Genomic DNA, 27,615 nt, shown 5'->3' on the forward strand with positions numbered 1-27,615 from the left:
TTATCTGACAATCGGCTTGTGATAAATTTCATCGTACGCTTAATGTTTTCTATGTAAATCCTGGCACAAATGGGCTGCTAACATCAGGCTTAAGTTAGCTTGGTCATGCTAACGTCATTCATCAGCTTATGTGTGTGTTACTGTTATATGCAGGATATGCAGAGATTTTTGGCCAGGTAAGTATAATACATCGTCTTATTGACACATAGCGACTGAAACATGGAGGGAAATGTAGCATTGCAGACCTGTTGCTGTTGCTGTGTCTAAATGAACAGCACACTTCTATAGCTGATGTAACGTTAGCATCACGTTTAGTCCTGTTTACATTCAGTGACGGTCTGGTCTGGCAGACAAGGTCAAGTTAAGCATATGCGCTCCTCATCCAGTGCTCATATTTTGGGCATGTGTATGTTTATTTCACTTTGGCAAATTCTCAGAAATAAAGTCACAATTGCCAAAGTAAGTGTTTTTATTCTTGGCTGTGTTGGAGTAATGAACATTGATTACAGTGTTACCACTTTATCTGTGCGTAATGCATAATCTTAGTAGTATTCAGTATTTGCTGTTGTGTGGAAACATGGTATGTCGAAAACCCCTCCTTTGTTATTGTAATTATTTGTTAAAATAGCCCATCTACAAGCTCTCAATGTGCTGCCATGTGCTTGATCTTGTATATCTGCTATTTTCACAACTTTTATGTGACACTCTTGTGTGATGCAGTATGGCATAAATCTATGAAAGAAACACAAGTTGAAATATGGAGATAAAAGTTTTCTGCCCAACAGCAATGAAGTACAGTGTGGCAGCATCTCCGTCAATGGGAAAGTCTAGACTGGGGCTATAAACCTGGTTATTATACAAAAGTGTTAAGGTTTATTCTTGTTTTATTGCAACGCTTTATACAACCTGTCAACCTTGATTTCAAAATCCAATACTTATTGACGTACATGAATTTATTAAAGGATTAATATTTTCTTTCTCTCTCTCCCTCTTTTTCTTTTTTACTAAAACTGACCACATATAGAAGTGACTAAAACTAAAGACTAAGACTAAATCTAGAATGGCTGCCAAAAACAACTTTGCCCCAAACTGATCAAGAATCTGTGCGATGGAACAAGCCTGATTTACAGAGCCCCCTCCCCTCGACTCATAGGACCCAAAGGCCCCCACTAATAACATTCTCTTGCCAGACAGACTGTTTTGAAAATGTTTTGCCTGATCGGTGGATGTCTTTGTGAGAGGAAACACAGAGGACACAAGGACAATATTAACCCTAACCTTAACTCCACATAGAAATAACCTTCACGCTGTGCTGTTGACCAATACTAAGGTACTAAAGGTTGTTTCCACCCACTATGAGATAAACATTAATGGAAATCTACATGGTTTAGTTTTATACATCTATACATGCACGAATAAACTGCTAATAAAGGAGCACTGCCAGGCAGCCATAAGCATCACCATTAGCATCCAACAACAACAATCCCCAGGCTCTGACCACCAGCCAACAATCAGACTAAATTATCAGGAATAGTCCAAATACGACTTCTTCATCTTTCTCTTCTTTTGAGAGTTTGCCATATTACTGTCTTCTGCAAGATAAAATTATTAACAACAAAGTGTCTCTCAAGCGTCACTGAATTTTCTCTCTTTTGATCTTTGGATCTAGGCATTTTCAAAAACCACCGCAAAGCGTCCACGGAAATTGATATATTTATGAGCTGTTGCAGCCCTTACACATGAATTATGCTTTGCTTGCTGGTGTTGTTCAAAAAGAAAGCCCAGGTTCAAGTCATTATGTGAAGAAAGCCTGTATTACCGAGCTTTTGAACATTAGATGGAACAACACATTACAACAATCATGACTCAAAAAGTCATAACAAAAAAAACACGACTCCTTTTATTTATTCACTCTTTTGTCAACTAATCTTCTGTATGAAAAAATAAAAGTAGATCACTGTACGGTTTTGAAGTCTTTCAAGCCGTCATCACAGGACCATTGAAAAAGCAAAGAAATCATAACTTTAATATAACCTTCACATAAAAGAACATTCTCATTGTAAAAAAAAAAAAAAAAAAAACATTTCAAAGGCCTTCATCTTCTTCGACACACCTACCCACTTAATGTTAGAATAACATGTCAGTACTCACACAGTCAACAAAATCTTTTGTTAAACAGAAAAGAAAAGCAGTAAAATAAAATATAAATAATTCATAATGATTAAATAAAAAGATAAACAGGGCTGTCCAGTGGCTTAGTTACGTTCTTTCAGTCGTCACGTTCACTAAGCTAACAAGTTGAATGACTCTGGTGTCTTGACTCGAACTTGACTTGCTCACAGACAAACTAACTAAGTTAACTAATATTAACTGTTGAAGAAAGAATAAATCAAAAGTTGTTATTAATCTTCATTTAAGTGGCATTCACACGACATGTGATGGGATTCACTGTGAAGTGTTGTCAGTCAGGGGCCCCTTAAAGAGATCTCCTACTGTCATTGACTTGGCATGTTGCCACTGTTGTAATTTAAAGTTTTTCAGCCCTGGTGGGGGTCCCCTCCCCCCACCACCATTTGCCCTCAAGAAGTTTCATTTCCAGATGGCTGCCATTAAGACCGATGTCGGCTGATAACGATGTACGCCCAATAAAATGGTGCATCCTTGCAAACAGCAGTTTAATGCAATGTGAGTTTCATGTAATGACTGTTTTTTTCAAACGATGAAACACAACCAGTATTTGATGTAGACAATCCATGTGTATTTGCATGAACAGTTCAAACCACATAGAGTGGATATGGTTTGTTCCTTCATGTGCACTAATAATTGATTTCAGGTCAACTGTAATGCAATTGAAGGAGAAGAATAATCCAACAAGCACACAGAAACACAAGCTTCAAATGTCACAATATATCAAATTTGGACTATTATTTCCAAACCAGGCGATTTACTTTTTGTAAATTCTCTTATATGGATCTTACACGGAAATAAAGCAAGTCATTAGTCAGTATTCACAACTGGCGAGCCCCCTGATAGTGACGTAATTTTGTGTGTGTGAGGGTTGAAGCACCTTAAGAAACTCTAAACTCGGAAACCGAATTTAAGTTTCTATACCATAGCCTTGGTTCCTGATAAAAGACAACTACTAATTAGTTCCAGGGAAACTGTGTGTTCACTGTGACATTAAATAACCGGCTTGGTTTCTATGGTGTGTAACCACAGTAACAGAGACGCAGACAAGCCTCAAAATGGCAACTGTAACCCACAAGCTGCAGGTTGTCAGCTCTGTGAACATTTGGATGGTCTGTAAGTGATCATCTCTCATCCACACTACTCACCCCACTGCTTCGGGCAGAAGTTGGGGACAATGTCATGGCTGGATGATTAGCTAGTCTTGTTGGTTAACACACGGTTGACAATTCATTGACTTTCTGACTGATAGTTGAGTCAAGCCAGAGTTCTATGAACTGAGCGCACTAGAGATAGGTAAAGCTCGTCCATACAAGCGTACAACGTTCCATTGCACTATGGGATGGTAAGGTTTCTTCCTGGATTTGGTCAAATCCTAAAAAAAGAGGGAAAAAAAAGATTCTGATTGCACAACTTAAAAATATAAATTAAACACTACACTGTAGTGGGTTAATTCACTTCCTGGTCTATGTTTCCATTTATAAATCCATCACTGATTGGCCATTATTCTTTATTTGTTGCAAATCTGTTGACAACTGTTGTATCGTCTGTTTTTCTGAATTTCACATAATGTCTGACACAAGTTCAAACACATTCTGCCAGGAGGTCGAGCCAATCCAACGAGGTCTTCGTTTGGAACCTAATGAGACCTTGAGCAACAGGACTGCTGATTTGTGTTTTGTACATTTAACATTTAGCATGGCTTTGCTGCTATTAGAAATACACGCAAAAGTTCTTTAAGCGGAAAGAATTCCCCATCTCGATCCCCATCCATTGTCTAAAAGTTCTTCAGCTCCAGCTGAACATTGCTTCTGATAGGCCTCACATCTGAGCTTTATTCATCTGTGCACAGAGGGTACCTAGATAAATGAGAAAATGATTAATGGTTATGCAGTAGTATTGTGGAGGCAAAGTGATTAGCCCAGTCAAAATGACAGTCATTAATTAAAATAGCTGCATCGTATCCCCCCGGTCTGCTCCCACCCTTTAAGAAGAGAAAGTGGAAAGATGAAGGTAGAGGCCTTGGGCAAATTCCTGTGCAAGACAGAGAGACAGACATCAGGAGGCAGACAGAAGAGGAAGGAGTTTGAGTTTGATTAGACAAGCTCGGAGAGGGGCTCTGTTCGGCATGAGGGCCGTTAATTAGAGGCACAGTTCAAAACGATCGCTCCCTCCCGCTGAGCTCCACACCTCCTGTACGCCAGTTCACCAGCATGCCACCGCATGCCGTCACGTGCCAGTTCCTTCATCATGCCCACGGGCTTGCATTTACATCACTTCCTCATCGCAGCAGGCCACCGTGGATCACCTTCTCCTCCTGAAATTTTTGTCCTCATCAGGCCAGCATCAGGCCAATGTCATCCCTGTTATTATGAGGGATGTTCTAATCGACACAGAGAAAATGTATGGTCTTTATGCAGGTGGATAGTCCTGCAAATAATCAGAGCCAGTTTGTTGTGAACAAATTCAACTCAACAGTGGTCAGGAGACATGTTTGGACCTTTTATTCTTCCACTCAACCACTACAGAAAGCTCATCCAAACTATCTGATAGACCTAGGAGATCTTTACCGGAGCATAATCAGTTCCCAACAGAGTGACTCCAGACCAACGTTCCACCACAAGGACATTGGTGTGGCTTTCAGGCTGTGTCCTGGAAATGGTGCATGTAGAGGACATCCTAAAACACCTACTAACACAAGGCTTTGGATTTTGATATGAAAACACATTTGATCTCGACTCTTGTTGCGTTGGATATAATACATCAACTTAATCGTTCTCCGTTTTGATTGCAGTGTTTGAGGAATAGCATCTCTTCCTCTAACTTTAAGTCAAATTAGAATGTCGGCTGCATCATAAAGGATTTATCATTCCAAAAAATAAAAAGGACACGTCAATCTTTTTATCAGTAGATGGCCCATTATCTTTCTCTGCCGGCCTCTCAGTCAGAATGCGGTGGAAGAAGTGTCACGGAGAGTAACCCGAAATGGCCATTCTGTCATTTGTCATGGTGTATTTTTTATTACCTTTTCTGGTGATAAAAGAGGCTATTTTCTGTCCAATTAGCACAGATGTTCACTTGCTCCCACCTGTCCTCTACCTTGGCTCGGCACAGTGAAAGAGGCAGGAGATTACAGCCAGGCCCTCTCACCCTCCCCGTCACCCCTTCAATCATCTCCCAATGGGGAAACGCTCAGGTCAAACATGACGAAGAACCACTTACTGCAAATCCAGTTTCTTTCCACTGTGTCAGTCCTGTCAGGAAGAATATCAAGGGCAGAACTCATCCAGACAAGGTGCCCCAGTATCAGCACTGAATGGACACAGCGATTAAAAAGAGTGCGACAGTGAAAACTAATCAACAGGTGAAAACCGCAGCCTTAACAATGCGCTGCAGAACGTTTCGCACAAGTGGGGAGTTTCTTCTGAAGATCTGGTAGGAGCAGTTGTGCGCCGATTACATTTAGTCACACAACAAAGTGACATTCAAGTGTGTGTCAAAGGGGAAAAAATTCTATAAATTCTCTATTAAAAAAACAGCTAATTGAAATATTATAGTGAGCTGAGAAAACTGGTGCTGCAGGAATCATTTCAGATTTTGATCAATATTGGATTGACTTTCTTGCTGAGTTACATAGACTGATGTCATTCTCAAGTATGTATGTTAAATACATAGCTGCAGGCTAATTTCAACACTGGATCTAACCTGATAGATTAAAGTGTCCAGCCTTACAGCAGAAAAGAAAAACCAACTCTTCATCAGGCACGGCCGTCTACTTGAGTTTCAAGCACTTCAAGAGCTTCAAAACTGCTCTACAGAAAATCTGCAGGTCATGGAGGGTTTGTCTAGCTTTATATAAGTTATAGACAATAGTCATACCTAAATGATTTAAATAAAAGTCAAGTGTTAATAAAATTGACATATACTGGTGTATACTATACTATACTATACTATACTATACTATACTATATACTAGTATCATTAAACTGTCTACAAAACAATATGTTAAACCTCAAAAACAACCTTGTATGCTCTACAGACCTTTAATAGTCTAAGTTACCCACAAAACTAGCAGGTCGACTAATGTGTTTAGCTTGGACTTTTCCGTCTTCGAAATTTTTGTGCCGCAAAGTTGGTTTTGTAATCGATGTGCTTGGATCCGTCAAAGATCTGCTGTGCCAATCAGAAGACTGACAGCGACGTACCTGGCGTAACAAAAATGTCTGTCGCTGCAGAAGCGCGCTACTTATGGAAGTGAACTGCCGCTTATATTATTTTTTTTTTTTCACGCAAAGTGCCAGGGAGCCATGGCAGCCACCTTCTTTGAGCCTGACCGTATTAATGCAGCACTCTGATTGATCAGCATTCACCCCTCATACACGCTGGATTTACGGAGGCACAGCCCACAGCTGCCACAGGGCTGCCAGACCTGAAGAAAAATGGCCGGAGGAGCTCTCCCATCCACCTAGGGAGCCTCCAGACGCTATCACCACACAAGCTATTTACTAATAAAGATTTACACTGTTTGTTTGTATGTATTAATAAATCAGCTCTGAGTGCATGTGAATGACCATGAATCTAAAACGGTAGTAGATCTCTAATTGCCTCCCACTGGGTTGAAGTAAATATATAGCCTGTTTTTACCTCCTAGGGTTCACTATTTGACTACAGGGAATAAATGCTTTTCTTTTAATTGCTGTAACCATGGCTTCTGGGGAGCTTTTCATTTGGGTAGACTTGATAGCAAAAACTGATCGTCCCCAGTGCCAGGCTGCGGATTTGTCAACCACGCGTGCAGCTCTATGTTAATCGAAGTTCTGGAAAAGCTTATTTCTTCCTCATCCCTGTGTTTTCTAACTCCAAATGATCTGATGGGTAAACTTCATGCGCCTCAAATGGCAGTGTTTCAAATTACAAGTGTCGTCCAAGGGCAAAATGTCACATTGCCTGAGGTGTTCCTGGCGTCTCTACGGGGTGGACGTAAAAGAAGAAGGAGATACCCTCTGAAGGTCGCAAAGTAAGAGCATGATATCTGTAACGGACAGAAGGACCCTTGGCGGAGAGGAGGTGGAGGAGCTGAGGAGATGGTTTAAGTTCCTGTCCTTGGGGAAATCTCCATCCATCTGGGGAGTCGCTGAGAGCGCAGCCAATTCACACGCTCTAACAGGCCTTTAATTTGGGGAACATATGCTGCAGCTTAGACCTTTTGGAACCTGTTTACACGGCAGAAATTGGTAGTTATGGTGGACATTAGCCGGTAGACTCGATGAGGCATTCATAATGTTACTTACAATTGCATACACATAGCACTTCCTAACAACCACGTGATGTTGTTTTGATCTTACTTTATGCATTTGCACTTTGTTATTGTCAGTGACACCAAGCAAAATTGAATTTTTCACATTACAATATGGAAATTTTAAGACCACAACCTGAGCACATAATCCCTGAGAAAAAGGTGCCTCAGTGCCCCTTGTTTTCATGTGTGGGGATGGTGCAAATTAAATCCATATATTGTCGCAGAACTAAATCTCCTCTTGTTTTCTGAGGGTACAACCTGGAGGAAGGAGCGCGTTAACACTCATAGCAACTGCTTATGTAAAAGTAGACCATTTTAACTAAAGGCTGTTGTAACAACAACATGCAGACATGTGTCTGATTTCCATTCTTCTTTTAGCTCCATATTGGTCTCCGCCAACTCATGACAGACATCTCTCTGTAATATCTACATAACATCTAACTGGTGTTCTACTATCACAAGATAGATGCTCCTGTTTGGAGCTAAGCAATTGGTGCAGTGTAGTTTCATTTTTTTCAGGTGCTAACAATGTGATGCCGTTAGCAGACATCTTACAGTTTGATCGAATATTTTGTTGATGTAATGTCCTTCTTGAGCTTAAGATAGCTTACATTTGATGCCATTTGTTAAATGAAATTTTTATCTAGTGGCACGCAACGTGATCACAAGAAGCATTTGGCATGAATAATAAATGTGGTATCAGTGTGAACGGAGGTGCTTTATTTATAATAACACTGAAAACGTTCCAACAGCATTCAGCCTCCCTCAGTGTTGCATTTGGTTTTGCAGATATTAGCTGGTGTAATCGATAACGGTGCAGTATACGCCCTTCAGCCACAACATTAAAACCACTGGGAGTAGAAGTAAATAACACTGACCATCTTATGACAATTTAATGTTCAGTGTGGATCTGTGGGATGAACTGGAACAAGCCTGATCCACAGAGGTCCCTCCCCTCAACCCATAGGACCCCCCCACTAACAACACTGGCCAAAGTCCATTCTCTGATGAGTCAGAACCGTTGCATAAGAGCAAACAATATTAGGGAGTGGTTATAATGTTGTGTCTTACCAGCGTATGCGCGTCTGTGTTGTTGGTGTTGGGAGTAAGCCCTGTCTATCTGGGGGTTGCTCCTTGCTACTAAGCTCTAAACCAGTCCTCCTTCCGTCCACCCATTTCCCAAAGACTCTGTGCTTATTCACCAGCCTTCCAACTCTACCCAAATCTTAACGCCAATTATTCACAACCAGCTGCTGTGGCGATAGCATCGAGCTTGAACCTTACTCAGTACTAGTGCTCTGAGCTTTAACTGTATCCTGCTGCAACGAACCACGGTGCCGAGAGAAGTTTACCACTACAGTGGCAGCCCCGGAGGGAGCACATAGAAATGTGGAGCGGGCTCTTTCAGTAATTTCAGTCGCAGCCCCCACCATGCACAACGGAGCCCGAGGTGCAGATATGGTCCGAACTGTGAATCCACCCACACTGCGTGTCACTCCGTATAACACAGAAACTGTAAGCATGCTATCTGCGCCAGGCACACATACATGCGCACGCACACAGGGGGGGCTGCAGAAATGCTATTGCGCACGCACACACATGAACTGGGAGGTTTCGTCTGAAAAGATGGGAGTCGACTGCAGCATCGATGACAACGGGTTTTATATGTTTGCACCGACCGCGACGTGCGTCCAGTGCCGCGTTAATTATCTGTAATCTCTTCTCAGAGTTGGATGTTAGGTTGGAGTATGAGTGGAGCTCCGCACGTGGACACGCTCTTTGTCTGTCTCCTGATAGAACACTTTCCACTCGGCTGAATTACCCACTCCATGATGACTCGGTGCAGCAGAGCAAAAAATGATGCTCCCAAGACTCCCGCGTATTCTGATTCTTTCAAATGGAGTCTTATCCCCCACACGCCCCCACCCTCATGCCGCACATCCAGGCGGTGGCACAAACATACCCTTTTATGGATCGAGGTGTTTTGATATCCCGCAAATAAGGAAATATCAGCAGCAAGTGGATATTCTTTGATAGATTTGTTGCATTGGCCGGTGTATTCATTTACTGCATATACACACAAACACTATACCTTAATTGATGGAAGGTTTATTGTATGTGAGGGAAACAGATGGAGGGATGAGAGGGGCCACGGGGAAGGAATGTGAGGAGTGGAGTGCGTAGATGAAGGAACCCACAGTGAGGCTCGAGAAGCTTTTGCTCCTTGTTCCCCGACTCCCGCAACAAAACGTGGATGAGAGAGCGAAGAAAACAGACAGTGAGGGAGTGGGTTGAGTGGCACATTGAAAAGGATGAAACTACATGTTACCTGTGCTGGGAGATCCTGTAATTATATGACTAACAAAAGATTTTAATTAAGATTAATGGTGCACATTGTGTCAAGTTTTCCATGCGGTTGTCATTATTTTAATTCGCAAAACCAATTTGCAGAGCTTGTACAAACAAACCTGCAGAATCATTAAGTAAATCGTTTATTTGTTACTCCCCTACTGTTTCACTGATTGGTTTGCCCCACCACCCGCCGTACCCTCCCGTCAACACTCTAATGCTCCGGATGGATGTCTGTCTCGTGTGAAATGGGCGGGCGGTGCCAACAGGGCCTCCGCTGACCTTTGACCTCGTATTGACGGCTCATCTGCCTCAAGTTGCAGGCCGGGCTCATGTGTGACTAAGTTGGCATCGCAATGATATGTTAAGATGTGTCACGGAGGAATTTGCTAGATGCTGCCGCTTCTGTATTGACAGCCAACGATCAGGGGAATAAAACATAACAAAGTATATGTAGAACATGTATTGAATGCATTGAATTACCATCATGTTGGGCCATGAAAATCCACATATGATTAATTAATTTTGTAGTTTTCACACTTACTTCCTGTGGCAGTAACGTCCTGATATTATCTGGGCTGTCCCCTGACCCAGAGAGATAAAACCTCAGGGCCCCACTGCTCTTGCTCTCTTTTCCTATTCCTCTCATTGTCACCCTTCACCGCTCTGATGCCTTGTTGACCACAGAAGTGGTCATCTCCAGTCTGGAACCTTTCTGCAGCGAGGCCAGAGCCTGCCAAACTCCCCCGTTGGCCGTGGGCGCAATTCCAGCAGAGCGGAACATGCTGCAGGTACGACACAAAGTCTACCCGCAACGTTTAACAACAAAAGGAGCAGCGACTGGAGTTGGCGCCAAGTGTGCCAGTGAATTAAGGAGCGACTGGTTAACTCTCCAAGACACTGCACAGAAAAACTACAATCTTCATCAGGCTGCAACTATTACAGCTGATCGCACTGTGCTTTTTTTCATAGTTAAGTTCCGGGTAAGGGGCTGTGCCACACCGCGTGGTTAATGAGTCAGTTGAGTTTCACACGGTCTTGCATGTTAACCCGCTAACAATCCTCTTTTCTAACCTGGTCCTTTAAGGATCACAGACACAGGCTCATGCTTGTAACCCAGCCACACATGAGCAGCGTAACGTTAGATCTCCAGGTGAACAGACCCTTGTGTCCTGCATCGTTCTTTCTGGCGCAAACCTCACTCACACTCACTCACCATTTGTCTTTCTTTGATTAAATTTGATTCAGTGGTGTTTTTATTTATTATTTTGTGAGTATATACACTACCAGTCAAAAGTCTGGACACACCTCCTCATTCAGTTCATTGAGAAGGTGTGTCCGAACATTTGACTGGTAGTGAAAGCTGGTGGCCTGTTTAATGTTGCACAGAAGTGAGTGTTGCCAACCTCCACTGGCTGAACTCCAAATCCATCTATCCTTACTACTGTAACTTTGATTATAAGTATAATTGAACTATTAATCAGATCAAATTCATAATTAAGAATATATGGTGACACTTTATAATGACTGGACACCATGAACAAATAGTAAAGCATCAGTGAATACTTCATCCATCATTCATAAAGCATCCTTCTTACAGAGATCAGTCAGCAATGCATTAAATTTAAAACATATTTTCACGAGCTCATCTATGCCTTGTAAAGCTTTTACAAAGGAGATTCAAAAGACCAGTTATCTTGTCAACAGGAAACCAAGACAAACACAACACAAAGCTGTGAAGCAGACATTTAAGTCCTCACTTGATATAAAATGAAGAAACATCACCAAGCTCGTAAAACGAGATTTCCACAAAACGTAGCTGCAGTCAAAGTACACGAAGCCTCTGTAATTTCACTTAAAAGAACACGTATGACGTGGCTGAATAGTTGATGAGCTTCTTCAACCGGGTGGCTCATCTCATTTTCATAAATAATAAAAAATAATAAATGAATAAAAAGCTTATAAAATAATAATAATTTAGACGGCGGTTGTCCAGCTAGTTTAAGACATGACTTCTGCTTTTATGAACCACTGATGAGCTTGTTAATAGTAGTTTGTCAATGCGTTAATAGGCAATTACATATTAAATATATACCTTCTAAATTATAAACTCATCATAAGTATGAATACAATCATGAACACAGTACAGAGACGCTTACGAATAAAGAATAAATCATTTATAAACTACTTAATAGTGAATTAATATAGGGATGCTTTGTAAATGATGAATGAAGTATTTACTGATGCTTTACTAATTTGTAATAGTGTGTAGTTACTATAAAGTGTTTGCTGAATTTGCTATTTGGCTATTGGTCCCTGTAATAAATGTGACACCCTGTAATTAATAAGACGCTTATTATTGAAGAAGAATTCACCACCGTTGCATGATAGCACAGCTAAGCCCTACGCCACATGACCTTCCTGCAGCAATAGATGCGCGACTATACGATGAAGTCACTGCTGGGCCGCGGCGCGTAAACACTCTGAATGTCGAATGCAGCCGTTAACACGTCTCTCATTCTCCTTTCCTGTCACTTCTCCGCAACGTTCTACCAAGCAAAGCTAAGTAAATAGGACCTTAAAATAACCTGTAAAAAATAAAACAGCCCAGAGATATTCAAGTGGTAGGTTCCACATCTGGGGCCCCACAGGCCAAGGACACAATCCCATGCGAAGCGTTCCCTCGGTGTGACCGCTGTCTGTCAAAGTAATGCATCTTTATTTGTGGCCTTCGGACGTATTCAAACAATTAAGGAATGAATCCAAAAGAAAGAAAAAAATAAAAACCGGTCGGCTATATCCGATCAATGGCCCAAAACACAGAAGCATTGGAAGGTCTGAAGGTCAGTCCTGGCAGTTAAATGATCATAGAAAATACTAACATACAGGATTTGTCTGGTCGCAGGTTCTCTAATGTCAGAACCAGGAAACTTGCATTCATTCATTGTTGCAAACCACCCATAAACAATTCCTGAAAGACCCCGTCCCCACAGGCAAATTATTTTATGGCAGGAAGTTGATCTAGAACCGCTCTTGCTCCAGCAAGGATGTGGCTGGTCAGTCACATCCATTTGGTTGGACTGTTTTTGGTGATGGACAGAAGAGTGACAGTTAGAAGTCATACACGTCATCTAAAGATCCTATTTGTTTACAACAAGATTGAATTTAGAGCCGTTTACACCGTTCACCAGATAGGAGAGCATTTGCTGAGCGGGTTACTACAAGAGAGATAATCCGGCTGGTGAAGATTATTTGCTTCTTCAGCCTATCTCTGGATTTAAAGAGTTTTACTTTCACTGAGCGATAGGGAATTTAGGTGGAGCCGAGACTTAGCAGCGCTGTGCTTTGGGATATAGTGGTCACACTGTGCCATATGATTTCACCGCCAAATCATCCACTCCCCCTTAGGCCAAAGGTGTGTCAGCTAACCTTCATCATTTTTGCCCTGCTGGTAAAAGCCAGTGTGTCCTTTCAGCCTTTTTAAGTCAGGACACTGAACATCCACAAATGGCCCTTAATTTTATTTATTCATCACCCAAGGGGACTTTTTTTTTTTTTTTTTCGCAGCACCACCATCAGGACAAAATGCCCAGTTTAACATATGAAAGCTGACAAGCAGATTGAGCATGTTGATGTCTCCCAGAGGATGTATCTTGTTATTTCCAGACATTCATCACCCTCCCTTCAGGAGGCCCAAATATCACGTTTACACGCGAGATAACAGAATGCTACTCTGATAAGAAGACTGTGGCGTCATTTGCCGAATGAAAATATGCTGCCAAGGAGATGGTCCAGAAGGCCAATCAATCGCCTCCGCTTCCACTTGATTCAGGTCCAGGAGGGTCCGCGTGGAAAACTTGAGACAATGTGCACCAACTGTGCATACGCCATATAACTAATCTGGACACACATTTGGAGCATTAATATGCATGCACTTTCGTCAGCATCCTTGGTCCCATTCTCATTAAGAGAATATGCGCGCCCCTCTTCCTTGTTTTTCCACCGTGTCTTTTTGGAGTTCGTCCAGAAGTTCACCTTTGTTGTGCACCATGTGAATTTCATTATGTTTCAAGTGACGCTGAGAAAAAAAAAATAAATAAAAATATCTCTGCACGCAGTTGGATAGTCCTCAAACCAATTAGGGCCACATAAATATTTTCACGTGCGTGGCAAGTGAGCTGTGAAAGGGCAGCAAACAGGATCCGGCTCCAGCTGGGAGGGACGAGCGGGGCCTGATGCGCTTCAGAGGGACTGATTTGAGATGCTGCAGGAGGTGCTCTGTAATATTTAGCATGCGCCGAGCTAGCTGCTAGGTCGCGAGAGTCCACGAGAGATGCTGCGTCTCTTTATCGCTCGGCGTATGACTGCCGCTGCCATGCCTCCATCTCTCTGTCCGACTCTTCACGTGTCCCCCCTGCCTTCTCTGAACAGACGCACGGAGCAAACAACAGATCTATTCATTTCAATCACTGTCATGGAGCCTTTTCATCTGCCAAATAGCCATTCAATCCTCCCAACTCTGTGTTTATCATCCTTTAAAGCCGCACGCTCGAGTAAAGCTAATGAATAATCAGTGGTCTCCGCTCCTTCTCGCTCTACTTCTCCCTCCGTCCTCTTGTCCTATGGCTTGCACGGCTCGGCATTATTCTTTAGGCTACCCACTCCCTCTAGTGATGGACAAAGGCACTGCCTAAGGAGCAGCCAGCAGGCAGGCAGGCGGCAAATGTGGGACCATGGGAATGCGGGAAAGCGTCAGCCTCCTTCGCTGCAGGCTGGACGCCGTGCCAGGCTGCCGGTGGGAAACACAGCAGCGGACTGAGAGCAACACTTGTTCGACGAGAACACGCGAAAAAACAGTCCCTTCTGCATGGGAATGACTGAGTGCAAGTGTCGCGCTCCATCTCAGGGAACGCGGTGGGCTAAAGAGGGAGGCAGAAGGAAGCAAAAAGCATACGGGAACAGCGAGGGGGCGAACGCAAACACACAATCACACTTGATTAAAGCGTTCTCTGCTGAGAGGAAGCATTTGTATTTAAGTGGCACAGTGTGATAATTACCTGGGCTGGGTTTCTTTTCGGAGCTGCATGGGTTTCCCAACAAGACCTAGTTTCCCCCAGCCGCAGTGCCCCTCATCCATCTCACTGGTCGGGATGATGTAGCGCTGCCTTCACTTGTGGCCCTACCTCTGCGAATGTTAATAATCATACACAGCTTCCACTTTCCTAACTGCGTTTCCGGGGCACTTATCAGTGGGATATAGTCGTTGAATGATAAACGCCGCGAGCAGGAAAACAAACAGGGTCCGCTCCTCTAATAGCTCATCAGTTATTATATCAAATTTTCTGTCCGCGCGCTCGGAACATCCCACTCATCTCACCGAGAGTCGAGCTGGATGTATGGATGTGCGATGAATGGAAGTGGTCACTCAGGAGCACCATGTGCAGAACAAATGGATAGGTGAGTCAGAAGCCAACACGCGGAACTGAGCAGAATTCATTAAACTCTCCATGCAACAAAACACTGCTTCGATTTGGTCTCATTTAAATTCCATTATGTCTTCGCTTTGACGTGTTTAAAATCAGATAGGGAGTGAAATGAGACCTGTCCTCTTCAAGATAATTAATAATCCGACGACACAGTGGAAATAGGCCATTATTCATAATTTACTCGGTTTTAATAAGTGGCCTACTTTTATATATTAAACAATAACATATTCATTGTTGCATTCAAATTCCGGGCATGATGAGCCTCCCCGCGTGTTTTGTCTCAGACACCGCGAGCACGTCTAAATCCCACGTTTCCAAACAGAATGCAGATTACCTCGGCGATGTTGGCATTTTACAGGTCTGGTCCAGTTTCTGTTATGAGTCAGGCTCATCTCCCTGATGAAAAGGTCAAGGCTGAGCTAATGCTCCTGCTATCGTATTCTGACACCTCTGGGTAAATGTGTGATAATTAAAAAGGGCTTTGGCATATGGCTACTATCTCTTACATGCTGTGTGAGTCAATGTGAGTCATTTGCGCCTTATTGGGAGGGGAAAAAAACAAAGAAAACAAGACTCCCACCAGGAAATCCAATGTGTCTTAAGATTCAACCTTTGCATTTGTCTTTGAAATTATGAAACAACAGGTATCAGCTGCAGACGACCAGTGGATACAGTGTTTCTAACCAGCTGGTAGGATGTGAGTCTGTTGTGGTTTGGAATTTTGAGTATCTCCTGTTTTTACTTTGTAAAGTTCTTCCTTGGGGTTTGTCGCCTTGTGTTACTAACCCTGTTTTTCCATCTTTGATTGCTCAGTTGGTTTCTTCTTTGTGTTGGTCCACCTGCGTCTCGTCTTAAACCTTCCTTGTGTTCCTTAGTTTTCATCTTGATTCATGTTCTTGGACAACCTGTTCTTCTCTGTTTGCCACACATGTGACAAAGTGATTTTTGAATTACGCACAGTGACTCACAACTGTGAGGAAGTTTTAGAGACAAAATTAGTCTGGGTTAGCCAACTGTCAACCGTTGTCAGAGCACGAAACAATTCCTTTGGATTTAATTATGGGGCATGTTAGAGGCAATACAGAACCTCCAGTCCTCCAATCCTCCAGATCCTCTACACGACTGCAAAAACTGAGAGCCATACCTCGCTGTTAAGCGTCTGTCCATCACAAAATAAAGCCTGGCCCATAAATTCGTCTGGCCAAGCATCGGTTCTCCACGTAGAATCTCCACAAAACATTGGCGTGGCTTCCGGGCTACAGCGTTCAAGTATATTTGCTTACATTTGCGGGTGGGCCACTCATGCGTGAAAAGTTGTAGACGCTGTATAAAACGAGATTAAAGAAGCAAAAGACCATGTCCAATTCAGATTTCAGCAACTCTGGTCTCATTCTGCTCATGTCACTCATTGCTGACGCCGTGGCAAATGAATGCGAAGCAGCTATGCTACAAGAAAACGCAGCACCTGGGAAAGTCTCACTGTGGCACAAGTGTTGCCTATTTTCGCTGTAGCCTGAAGGTATGTGACACACCAGGAATGATACTAAGCACCATTGATTGTAAAGGGCCCGCTATCTGTCTCCTTGTGACAGGACTGGGACAGCACTGTACCTTCGCTGTGAATTATTGGGACTTAGAAGTTTTAAGCTTCTACTCCAGAGCAAGAAGTGTATTAGAAAAATAGGAGGGGAAAAAAACACAGCAATGTAATGAAATATTTAACAGGCTCATTTCACTGCAACTACTACGAAATAAGTGATAAAGCCCTACATTAATAATAATAATAATAATAACAATAATAATAATAAAAATAATCTAGCCCTTGTCCGTCCTGCTGTTTATGTGCTGCTCTCAGCAGCCACGCTGCAGAAAATCACCGAGCTGTTGACGCAGGCAAAAAAGAGGCTCACAAGCTGGAGCACGTAAAAAAGTGTCACACTAAGGGTATTTATTTAGTTGCCCGCCTGTTACCACTCATTACTCAACATTACTGCTTGTACAACCCCCGACTCAAGACTCCAAGAACAAAGCGCGGAAACAAACGCGGAGGGAAATGTGCAAATGAATGTCGAGGGTGGACGTGGGGCCACATGGGGATGACTCTATTACTGCAGCAGGGAAAACACAAATTATTTAGCTGTTGAGGTTAATGTAAAGTAGAGGAGACATCGGTGCTTTCTTTGTCATTATGGGTTCGCTATGTATGATTACATCCATTCACGGCACACAGTGTTGTAATCCTACTTTTATTCGGCTGCCGCAAACAAATGACGCACTGGGGAAAGGGAAACAGAGAAGTTTTTGAGCTAAGTTAAATAGCCGACAGCTCTTAATCCACTTTGCCTCATTAGGTTTTTATGTGTCGGTGGCAGCTCACATCCATTAGCGGCAACACATGTGCGTTTTCACATGCGCGCATACAGAGAGTTGACGCGCGGGGCGAAGAAAAAAAAAACAAAAAAACGCATGTTCACACATCGACACCATTTATCAGCGCAACGTGACGGCTTGAGGCAGCCGCAGTCTAGTTTCCAGAATCTTTGCAGCCGTGCCTGGCAGCAACCCAGAGCGTGATGCACGCGGACCAATGCAATCTCCTCTGATCTCTGTGCTGACATCAGACAGACGCTGACTGGGAGCAGAATGCAGCAGCCCCTGCTCCTCTGCGCATTAGCTAAACAAACACGATTACAGGTGGCAACAGTTTGGTAGTTAGCGCCTGCATCCAACAGACAACAAAGATCATCGCAAGCGTTGTAATGGATGCAACTCATTTTAAAATTCACATTTAAACACTTTTTTTTTTTTTTTTTTTTTTTCCAATTTGGTCTCTTACATTTTCAATCTATTTTAAAGATTCCGTGCCCACGTTGGCTCAGAATAAATTGCTTTTTCTCTGGGTGAACAGACAGTTGTGTGGTTGTGGCCCAGCAAAATTTATGTTGTTAAGTTTGCTAACATTATCCACTTCAAGCTGCCAGACTACTTAAAAGGCTGTCGCGGAATACTGAATATGAATGTAAATATAAATTGTAAATTTTTATTTTAATTCCTCTTCGTTCTTTTTAATGTTTCGCAACTTCAACAGCAATTTAAATAGGGCAGTGTTTAGTTAATTGCTTTCCATCTTTCAGTGGTTTCTGATTTCCTGTCAGCGTGCAGAACGACTGCATAACTTTTTAATGGGTCCTCAGTGGGAATTAAATGCCACAGGCTTGATGTGTTACAGACACCTCTATTATTTGACTAACCAAACAAAAAAAATAATAAAATAAAGGACGTCAGTGGCACCTCTACCTCGGCCTCTCTTGCTCATTTTTTCAACAGGATTATGAGAAAGCGGTGTACTCTCTGTGCCAGTACAAAGTCCTTCCCTCTTAGAAAACACCTATAAAAGAGCCTGGGGATTATTAATTCATTGATATCCATGACCACTCACACTCTCCTTTATAAAACAGCCTTATATTATATAGCAGCATCCCCATCAAGCCGTCCAAACAACTCTTACGCCGTCATTAAAATTTTTAAAGCAGCTGAGCGCGGAGGCCGTGTAAATAAGAGACAATTACTGTGTTTGATAGAAACGTAACGTCAGGAAGTATAGGCAAACCGTGGAGGGAGGGACTTAGACCGCGTACCACGGACGGGTGTTAACAGAAAACCGAAGTCCAAAATCTACAGCATCCATCTCCCGGCGCCATCAATGAAAGATGCTTACACAATCTGTTTGGTAATGGCCGTGTTCTTTAAGCACGTTATTACCATTAAAATCCAAATGGAAATAAAGGAGCCAACCTGATTGTAAAGTTAATGCAGCGCGGACACATTTTACGGCCACTTTCAATCTCTCCTAGATAAACCAGTAGATCACTTTAATTAGACAACGTGTTAATTGACTGCGGGTCCGGGGGTGCGATGTGTCAACATTAGTCTCCATCAACGGCGGCCTCCTCCAGGCACGACACTACTCACTCCAACCGAGAGTGATACTGAGAATGATGATAGAGGCCGCGTGCGCGCTTCATGTTTCGCCGGCGCTGAGAGACTGAGAGAGGGTGGAAAGAAACGGAGGGTGAGACGGAAAGGAGAGCGAGGCAGACGGGGAGGAACGCAGCATGCGGTCTATGGCTTCGCTGTGGTCTGACATTATTATGTGCTCATCGTCTGGCCGCTCTCCCCGGCATGCCCATGTTTGGCAAATGGCAAGGGACATTACAAGGTATCGCACTTGGCTCCGAAAAAAAATAGGATAAGGTCAAGATGCGCTGCGCCTCTGGGTCTGGGAAGTCTCCGACTCGAAGCCTGATGTTCCCTAAGTCAGTCCACAGACGTTAAAACTGTGGGAGATGCTCCTCCCTGATAGGTGAGTCCCACACTCTCTTGCTTACCTCAGATGGCAAGAGGCCACTTACTGGAAGAGGAATAAAAGTAACACACTGTAACACAAAATGACACTGTAGCGCACCAATCTGACTAACGCACATATACTTAAACACATGCTTCTCTCTGACTCGCGCTCTCGAGCGAATAACATCATCACCCTCGTACCGCTGAACGGGATCAGTGGCCAAGCGGATGATTGTACTCAACTCTCTGAAGTCGTAGCGAGGAGGCTTCCATCATTCCTCAGCCACCGTGGCAATCATACAGGGAACATAATGAGGCCATTAGATTTGGCAAAAGCAGCCTTTAAAGCCTCTCATCCAACCAGCCGGGTTTCTGCTTTCGCTCACGCTCGCGGCTTCTTCGGCTTTTCAGTGGCTCGATGTGATCCGAGGTCGGCGGCGCGCAGCGAAAGCGGGTGCAGCGCATCCTGATTTGATGGCTTCTTGAATGGCTTCCTTAATGCGACGGCGTTTCTGCGCTGAGGAGAGTTTTAACATTCAGTGGCACCTTTAAGTGCATCTGCTGACCTTTAACAGGAGATATGAAATGCTAAAATGTGCCGACCTAGTTAAGCGGTTTGAGAGGAAAGGAGCTGGGTCTGTGCGCGCGCAGTCACGAGGGTTACGTTTCTAACAGCAGCATGTGTTTGTGTTTAAAACCAGGGGATCAGCCGCGTTCCCCTTAAAGGGTGGACGAGACAGTTAAGAAAGTGACAAACTGAGAAACGGTTTCATCCATTTCACGACAGGTGCACTGCAAAAACACGAAAGGAATTGTTGACGGGATGGGACGAGACACAATTATTGTTCTAAGCTTCATGACTACTGGAGTTGCTGACAATTCCTACTGATGAGCGGAAATGATGTGAAACAGACGTTCTTATTATTATTATTATTGGATTAATAACCTGATTCTTAAGAAGCATTTTGATTATTGGCTGCTGTGAGTTTTTGCAGCGCGTTTCTGTTTTCGATTCTGTTGTATCCGCAGTGCACCTGTTGTCAAATGAATAAAAACCTTTTCTTAATTTGCGTGTTCGCTATTCGCACGTGCTCTCTCAAGCTGCAGTGCGTTGCGCTCTCTCTGTCACCCTTCCAATGCAAAAAAAACTAGCACTGTTTGTTTAAAATTAGAAAAGAAAATATAATATATATTATAAAAGCTCACCTCATAAAAGCTCAGCGTGTGACCAGCTTGATGTGATGTTCTTTTAAAAAGCCTCCTGCGCGGAATCAGGAGGTCAAGAGCAAGCATAAGCCCAACCCTGACTGTTGGGGAACTCCAGCCAAGACTCCAGCTCTGGAGGCTAGTCAAGACACATTCACCATTCATGTTTCATGGCACATGGCTTCATGCCATGATATCACACATCCGCACACAAAAAAAGGAAGACCCAGGAAAACCAGTGATGAGGAATAAATTTGTAGACACTAATTAGGAGGAGGGAGGGCGAAGGCATCTCAGATGGGTTGCATTATTTATGAAAATCTCCTCTTTTTTTTTTTTTTTACCCATCCTCCTTCAGAGCAGACGGCCACCAGTGTAGCAGGAGAGGGGAGAAAAGAAACAACTTTATAATGTATTAGCATCAGTAATTTTGGAGGAGTGAGACTTGTGCCTCTACATCCGAAATCACCTCCTCACTGCAGGGACACTTGCTTGAGAATGGTACATACGGCTCCGTCCTTGTGGGGCCCTTTTTTTTTTTACAGAATGGACTCTGCATGTAATGACCATAACATGCACATAGCAGCCAGTCACGCAGATGAAATATTCTGCCAGGACATTTTTTTTTCTTCTTCTTTTCCCCAGGATTTCACATTCTTTCAAAGCAGGGATGATTCATAAATGCCAGAAGGATCAAGTATTTTAAAGCCGGTCACGCGCGCGCGCGCGTGTGTGACGTCGCTTCGTGACATTTTTGTCTTCAAATACCTCTCATGAGAGCCGGCGTGTGTTCCTCCGGTTCTCAAGAGGGATTTGGGAATTTCAAACGCACACAGTCGGCTCTATTGATGACCTGCCAGATATGGATGACCTGCCGCTGTGCGAGTTCTCGCAACTTTAAAGACCGCACGAGTCGAAGGCATACATCTTTTGCCAATGCTCCGCGCCACACCCCCCCCTCCTCCATCAATTGCACAGAGGACAACAAAGACAGCGCTGCGTGGCACAGAACATTAAACAAACATCAAGGAGTCGAAGTGTGGCAGCTGAAAAGCCGATAGCTCGGAGATTGTGTACACTTACGGTAACAGTCTTCTAAAACGAACATTTTTTATTTTCATACCACTGGAAGGGAAATTCAAGGTTCCCTCACAGTGAAAAAAAAAATAAAAGGCCCCTCTAAAGCTATCCATTTTGTATTCAAGCTGTCAGTCACAATGCCATTATGCTCATGACTGGTGAGGCTAAAAGGTTACGCTGCTTCAAAAACACTTCAGGAGGGAACTTGTCACGTCGCCATAAAGAGGCTTCCTTGGAATTATGTCCATGAATATTATAAATGACAGTTAGTCTCAGCATGGCCACCACAACAGTGTCTCAGGTTAAGGCTTCAACGCAGCCTGGATGAGCCCGAGGCGCAGACGTGAACACTCGCTCGACGGCAGACGCATCGACGGGGGGAAGAAGACAGCAGGTACAGAGAGACAGCGAGAGTGCATTAGCTTTGTGTACACGCCTCAGAGGACACGCCAGCACCCCCCAGGGAAATCTGAGCAGCTTCAAGTCCTCCTACAGGTAGTCACAGTACAGTAAGACACGGCCAGGCAGTCTGCCTTAAATAAGAGCGGGAGAAAGTCTCTACACCAGACACTGGTTGTGAATTCATGGCGGAACCAATTATCTCACCAGTCAGCCAGGTGAGGTTCGGCTCCATTTATAGTTTTGGCATTCAGTGCTGAGGAGTTGGTAGAGATTTGGACTCTTTGCCGATAATCGGCGTGCGGCAGTTTCAGGATCGTCGCAGTCAGAGGACGTTGAGAACAAAGAATTCACGATCTCCATCTTTATTTGGCAGAGTTCTGCAACTACAACAGAGCGAGGGGCTGTCAGTGCAGGTACAGCGGCAGCCTCTAATTCAAGTGCAACATTGTTTGTTCAGGAATGAGCATCAACACAGTATGTGCCTTCCGGTGGCGTCTGTCTAATTAAAGCCCCCCCTGTGCTACAACATCTACCTGGGAACTAGACACACATGGGAAACACCCCAACATGAAAATACACAACAGTGAGATTATGAATAAAATACCGAGCACCTTTATGTTTTAGGAACATCCACATACAGAACAAACTAATGGAAAGGGGTTTGAGCATTTTGACTATACTTTAAACTACAAATGAGTTTCTTCAGTGTTTAAAGAAACCAACACTGACCATACGTTTAAGGGGGAGGCAGTCATTGCTAACCTTAACCAAGGCCTATGCCCTGGCTGTGACCTGCTTTGTTTACCACTTAGCCTTATGACTGCGACTGTAACACCACAAGTCAGAGATGGATAACTGCCTTTTAACAATAGGTGGGTGACACCGACTACTAGTACCTTCCATTTTATTTACAGAAATGTAAAGCGGCCTCTTTATTCAAAGTGTGGAACTCGGTAACCACCTGGCCCCGCATCCAGTGTTAAGGTTAGAAAATAATTGCGGTCAATGTTCAGAACAGCTGGCGGACGGAGGTTCACCCTGCTATCTATTTTCAGATTCTCATAATGGGAAATGTTACGCTCTTTTTCACAAGCGAACGCTTCAGTTTAAGTCACCGTATTAATATGAAGATTCTTCAAATGCTTGTGTACATCAATCAGCCACAACATTAAAACCAATGACAGGAGAATTAAATACCATTGACCATCTTGTGCCAATACAATGTTCTAATGGGAAAACTTTCAGAACTGGCTTCCATGTGGATGTTAGTTAATACCACCACCCCATAGCAATGACACTCACTAATGGCAGCAGACATCCCCAGCAGGAAGCAGCCTGACACAGACACACACACAAAAACTATTTAGGACAAACTAAAAAAAAAAACGTGATCATCACTAGATCCCAAACTGATCAAGTATCTGTGGGATGATCCACAGAGGCCTCTCCCCTAAACCCATAGGACCCAACAACAACATTCTTTTGCCAGACAACACAGGACACACTCAGAAGGTCCATGTCCATTCTCTGATGAATCACAACTGTTTTGGAGACCTACACAGTATAAGGAAGATGGTCCTAACGTTATGCCTCATCGGTGGATTTGCGGTTCAAGGAAGAAACACACGTACTTACAGTATCTTCTTTTGTACTGGCTCAAGGTCAGACAGTTGGTTGTGGTTAAAAGAACTGCTGGGTCAAAGATGCAGCATAATCAATGTCATGATTAAAGGATAAAGTCAGAGCAAGACTGTGATCAGGATTAAAAGAATGGGGATACAGGGTATTACTGACCAAACAGAGACAGGTCCTTCCCAAATAACCATATGCAATTACGTTATAGGTCACAATTAACTTTTTAAAATTGAGGTTTTTGCAGGCGAAGAGGACAAACTAGTGTAAACTGTAGTAGTCCTGACTGTGCCAGAATCAGTAGTGTCCAGGAAATCATGTGGCCATTAGATCACCTGGTAGAGTCTGAGAGGTCATTTAAAACTGTTTGATTTGACATTGGGTAAAAGACAAGGTGCACAACTGATGTCCTCAGCTGGAATAGATGATACCTTAGGATGTTTTACATGTCTGCACGAACAGTCGCTGTTGGTTTGTTTCTGGTGAGGCCCGTCTCTCCTGTTCAGACAGATAAAAAAAAGAAAAAAAGACGGATCCCAACCATCCATCCCACCAGTTTAATCATCCTGTTAACCAGTAACTTTACTACCGCTGCAGTTAGGTCAGAGGCCTAAAAACGTAATCTTCCGTTCATACGTCTCTATTCATCACCGGAACAAGCAAGCAACAGCAGATGAAGATTAATCTGAAGACCTCTCTGGAGGATGCTCTCCAGGCAAGGTCTTTTTACTGCCATGAAAGAAGAAAAAAATATTGAAATAAAGGCCTCAGTCTCCGAGATAATTATTAAGGATTTAAAGCTAAGGGCAGCGGAACACGATAACCTCCTTGCCCTTTCCATCCAGCACATCTCCACACACTCACACACAGACAAACATGTTCCCTCACAGCGCCTCAGTCTTCACTGCGGGTTAAAAAACAAGTTCATGCACCATGTCATAATCAGCTCAGACAAGGCTGAATATGTGGGCTTTTTTTTCGTTTTTCAAATGGAATAAAGCGAGAGGAGCAGCCACAACAACAAATTAAGCTTGTGAAACCACAAAGAGGAGCCCACCGGCTTCCTGTGTGCTTGCAAGAATGTGCAAATGACTTTGATTCATTTTGTCTCATTATTCTCTTCGTAAGAGGACCCACTTGTGTACGAGGAGCACAGTTTATTTTTTTTGTTTTTTTTTATGACTATTTCATACGCAGAAGTAAGCCTGGATGATGAGCTGCTCCTTTGCAGAGGACAGTAAGTGGAACTGTGAGAACTATTTGCAGCCACTGTAAAGATTTACACATTATGGCAGCAGGCTGCCCCTGTCTTTGACCTGCACTCATGTTGTGACACACAAGGACTGCATGATGTCCTCCTCCATCCGGAAACCCCACTAAGCTTTCGGTGCCGAGCATCTAGTGCTCTTTGTGTTTTCCTCAAGATATTTCTTTCTCTTTCTCTCCGGATGTACTAAAATGTGTTCAACTGATAAACTGAGTGCTCAGTAGAACAAAAAAAGAGAGCAGATTTCATTAGGAAACACCTTGCACAGAGAGGCTAAGACCACAGCCCTTAAGTAAGTGTGTGGTTATGGAACAAAGGATGGGATCTTTTTATTTGCAAAACACATTCCCTGTAACAGCCTAAAGAATTAATTGATCCTAAAATAAAAATAAAGTAATAATTTACTCCTGTTTGTGTTCTGGTCAATAAATTTAAAAAATTCTGGAGAATCGGGAGGAGGAGAAATTACCAAGGATTTAAGGGCTTGGAGACTGCAATTCTCTTTACCTTGTATTTTAAATTGGAATAAAAACCTTGGGTCCGAAAGGAGGAATGAATCATGCAACCACGAAGCTCAGATTTGCTGCGACTAAATTATAAATATTCGTCCTACTAAGGGTAAAAACCACCACAAGCCAAACGATACAGTCCCAGTTCACGGGGGTGAGGTCACGGACACGGAGAGACGGCTCTAGATTTGTTTCGGATAATGTCACAGAAATGTTAAACCAGACGAGGGATCGTGCGTAATTTGCCGGAGAGTCAAACGGTGGCTGCGGAACACAATACACAGCGCTGGGCAGGTCTGGCATTTAAGGAACAGTGTGCGTCGGTGAGCATCTGTAGCTTCCAGTGCACCTGTTAACAGCGAGCCCAACTCAGCGGCGCGGCACAGCACAAAGTCCCTGCTCTGTGCGTCACGGCTCTGGCTGCTCAAAATATCCCTCTCTCCGCACAGGCTGCATGTGAAACGTGCCAAGCCTGATCCAGCAGGATACAGCAGAGGCAAAATAACACAGCATGGTTGTACTTACGCTGCTGTTCTGTCCTGACCAGTAGACCACCGCGTGGTTATGCGCAGAGTCCCCTGTCAGAGCGAAAGTGCTGCTGGTGATCTTGGGCTCATCCTGCCTGTTATTCCCTCTCCCTTCGTCCCTGTTCCATCTGAACCCGGACCTGCCTTGCCTGTGCCCGTCCAACATAGAGCCACGGTCCTCGGGAGCACCCACAGCCGCGTCGGTCCGGCCGGTCAGCCCGCTCTCAGTGAACTCGGCAAACTCAGGACCGCTTCTCTTCGCTCTCTGGAGGGCAGCGTCCTCACCCGTCTCCGGCGGATCGCTGCCGCGGTCACTTTCTTCACTGAAGCTGGGGGCATCGTCCTGTGTACTAACTCCATCCAAAGTGGCAAACTGATTAAAGTGGGGGGCATCCTCTGGTGACACGCCTGTCTCGTTGTCGCCATCCATTCCAGCACTGTGGTCGGCAAACCCGAGTTCCCTAAACTCTACTCGGATGCTTTTTAGGGTGCTCGCCTCCTCTGTCGGGTCGGTGCGTATACCCAGCTGTAATTCCTCCCGGCGAAGTTGAACTGGCGACGGGCAAGATGCACAAGTTATCTCCGCTTTGACATTCAGTAGCGCATGGGCGGCTATCATCACCCACATACCCAGAGATAAGTGAGAGCCTGGGCACAAGCCAGCCCAAGTCTCCATAGCTGACAGAGATTTTGGGGGTGGAGGACGGTTGAAGACCTTATCCGACACTCCCTTCTCTCAGGTCGATATGGAACCTATGACGCCTCGATTGTCCGTCTGTTGGTTTGGGGGGGAGGAGAGAGAAAAAGTGCTCCTCGGCGAAACTGTTAACGTCCAAGGATCGTTGGTCGGGAAAGCCACCACACAGGAGGGAGGAGCTGTACCACAGCCAGCTGCCGAGTGTGCGCCCGGAAGAGGGAGAGATAGATAGAAAGAGAGAGACAGAGAGAGGGAGCGAGAGGGAGAGAGGGAGGAAGGGAGAGCGAGGCGCTGTCCGTGGTGCTGAGTCTTCTCCTGTTCTTTGAAGTTTAGATGTGAGCTTCATTGTGTGTGACATGTGACACGTGAAATGACACCGTTTTCTCAGATCAGCCCGCAGTTAATGCTCAGGGAAATAATGCATTTATCCAGACCTTACCTCATACTTGGCACATGTAACCTGTTGAGTTAAAAAGAACTCAGGTCACGTGTGCGTAACGCAAAGTCCCGTCAGTGCGAAGTGAAATCTCGTTGGCGAAATGGAAGGTTTTAAGCACAACTACTGCTGGAATAAAATCTTTCGTGCAAAGTTCAGTCCGGACTGATCCTCTGGTCAGAGTCTGCAGC

General features: G+C 44.0%; 1 protein-coding gene across 1 annotated transcript in view; it reads right to left on the reverse strand.

The window, feature by feature from the left end:
* The window catches only part of sorcs3 (sortilin related VPS10 domain containing receptor 3), a 214,213-nt gene extending 187,008 nt beyond the window's left edge, over positions 1–27,205 (reverse strand). The window contains exon 1 of the mRNA XM_047579158.1: positions 26,290–27,205. Coding sequence (XP_047435114.1) covers positions 26,290–26,967 — 678 coding nt within the window. The 5' untranslated portion in view covers positions 26,968–27,205. The remainder of the gene's footprint in view (positions 1–26,289) is intronic.
* Positions 27,206–27,615: the final 410 nt, after the last annotated feature.

Source organism: Mugil cephalus, chromosome 2 (genome assembly GCF_022458985.1).
Source record: "Mugil cephalus isolate CIBA_MC_2020 chromosome 2, CIBA_Mcephalus_1.1, whole genome shotgun sequence".
NCBI lineage: Eukaryota > Metazoa > Chordata > Actinopteri > Mugiliformes > Mugilidae > Mugil > Mugil cephalus.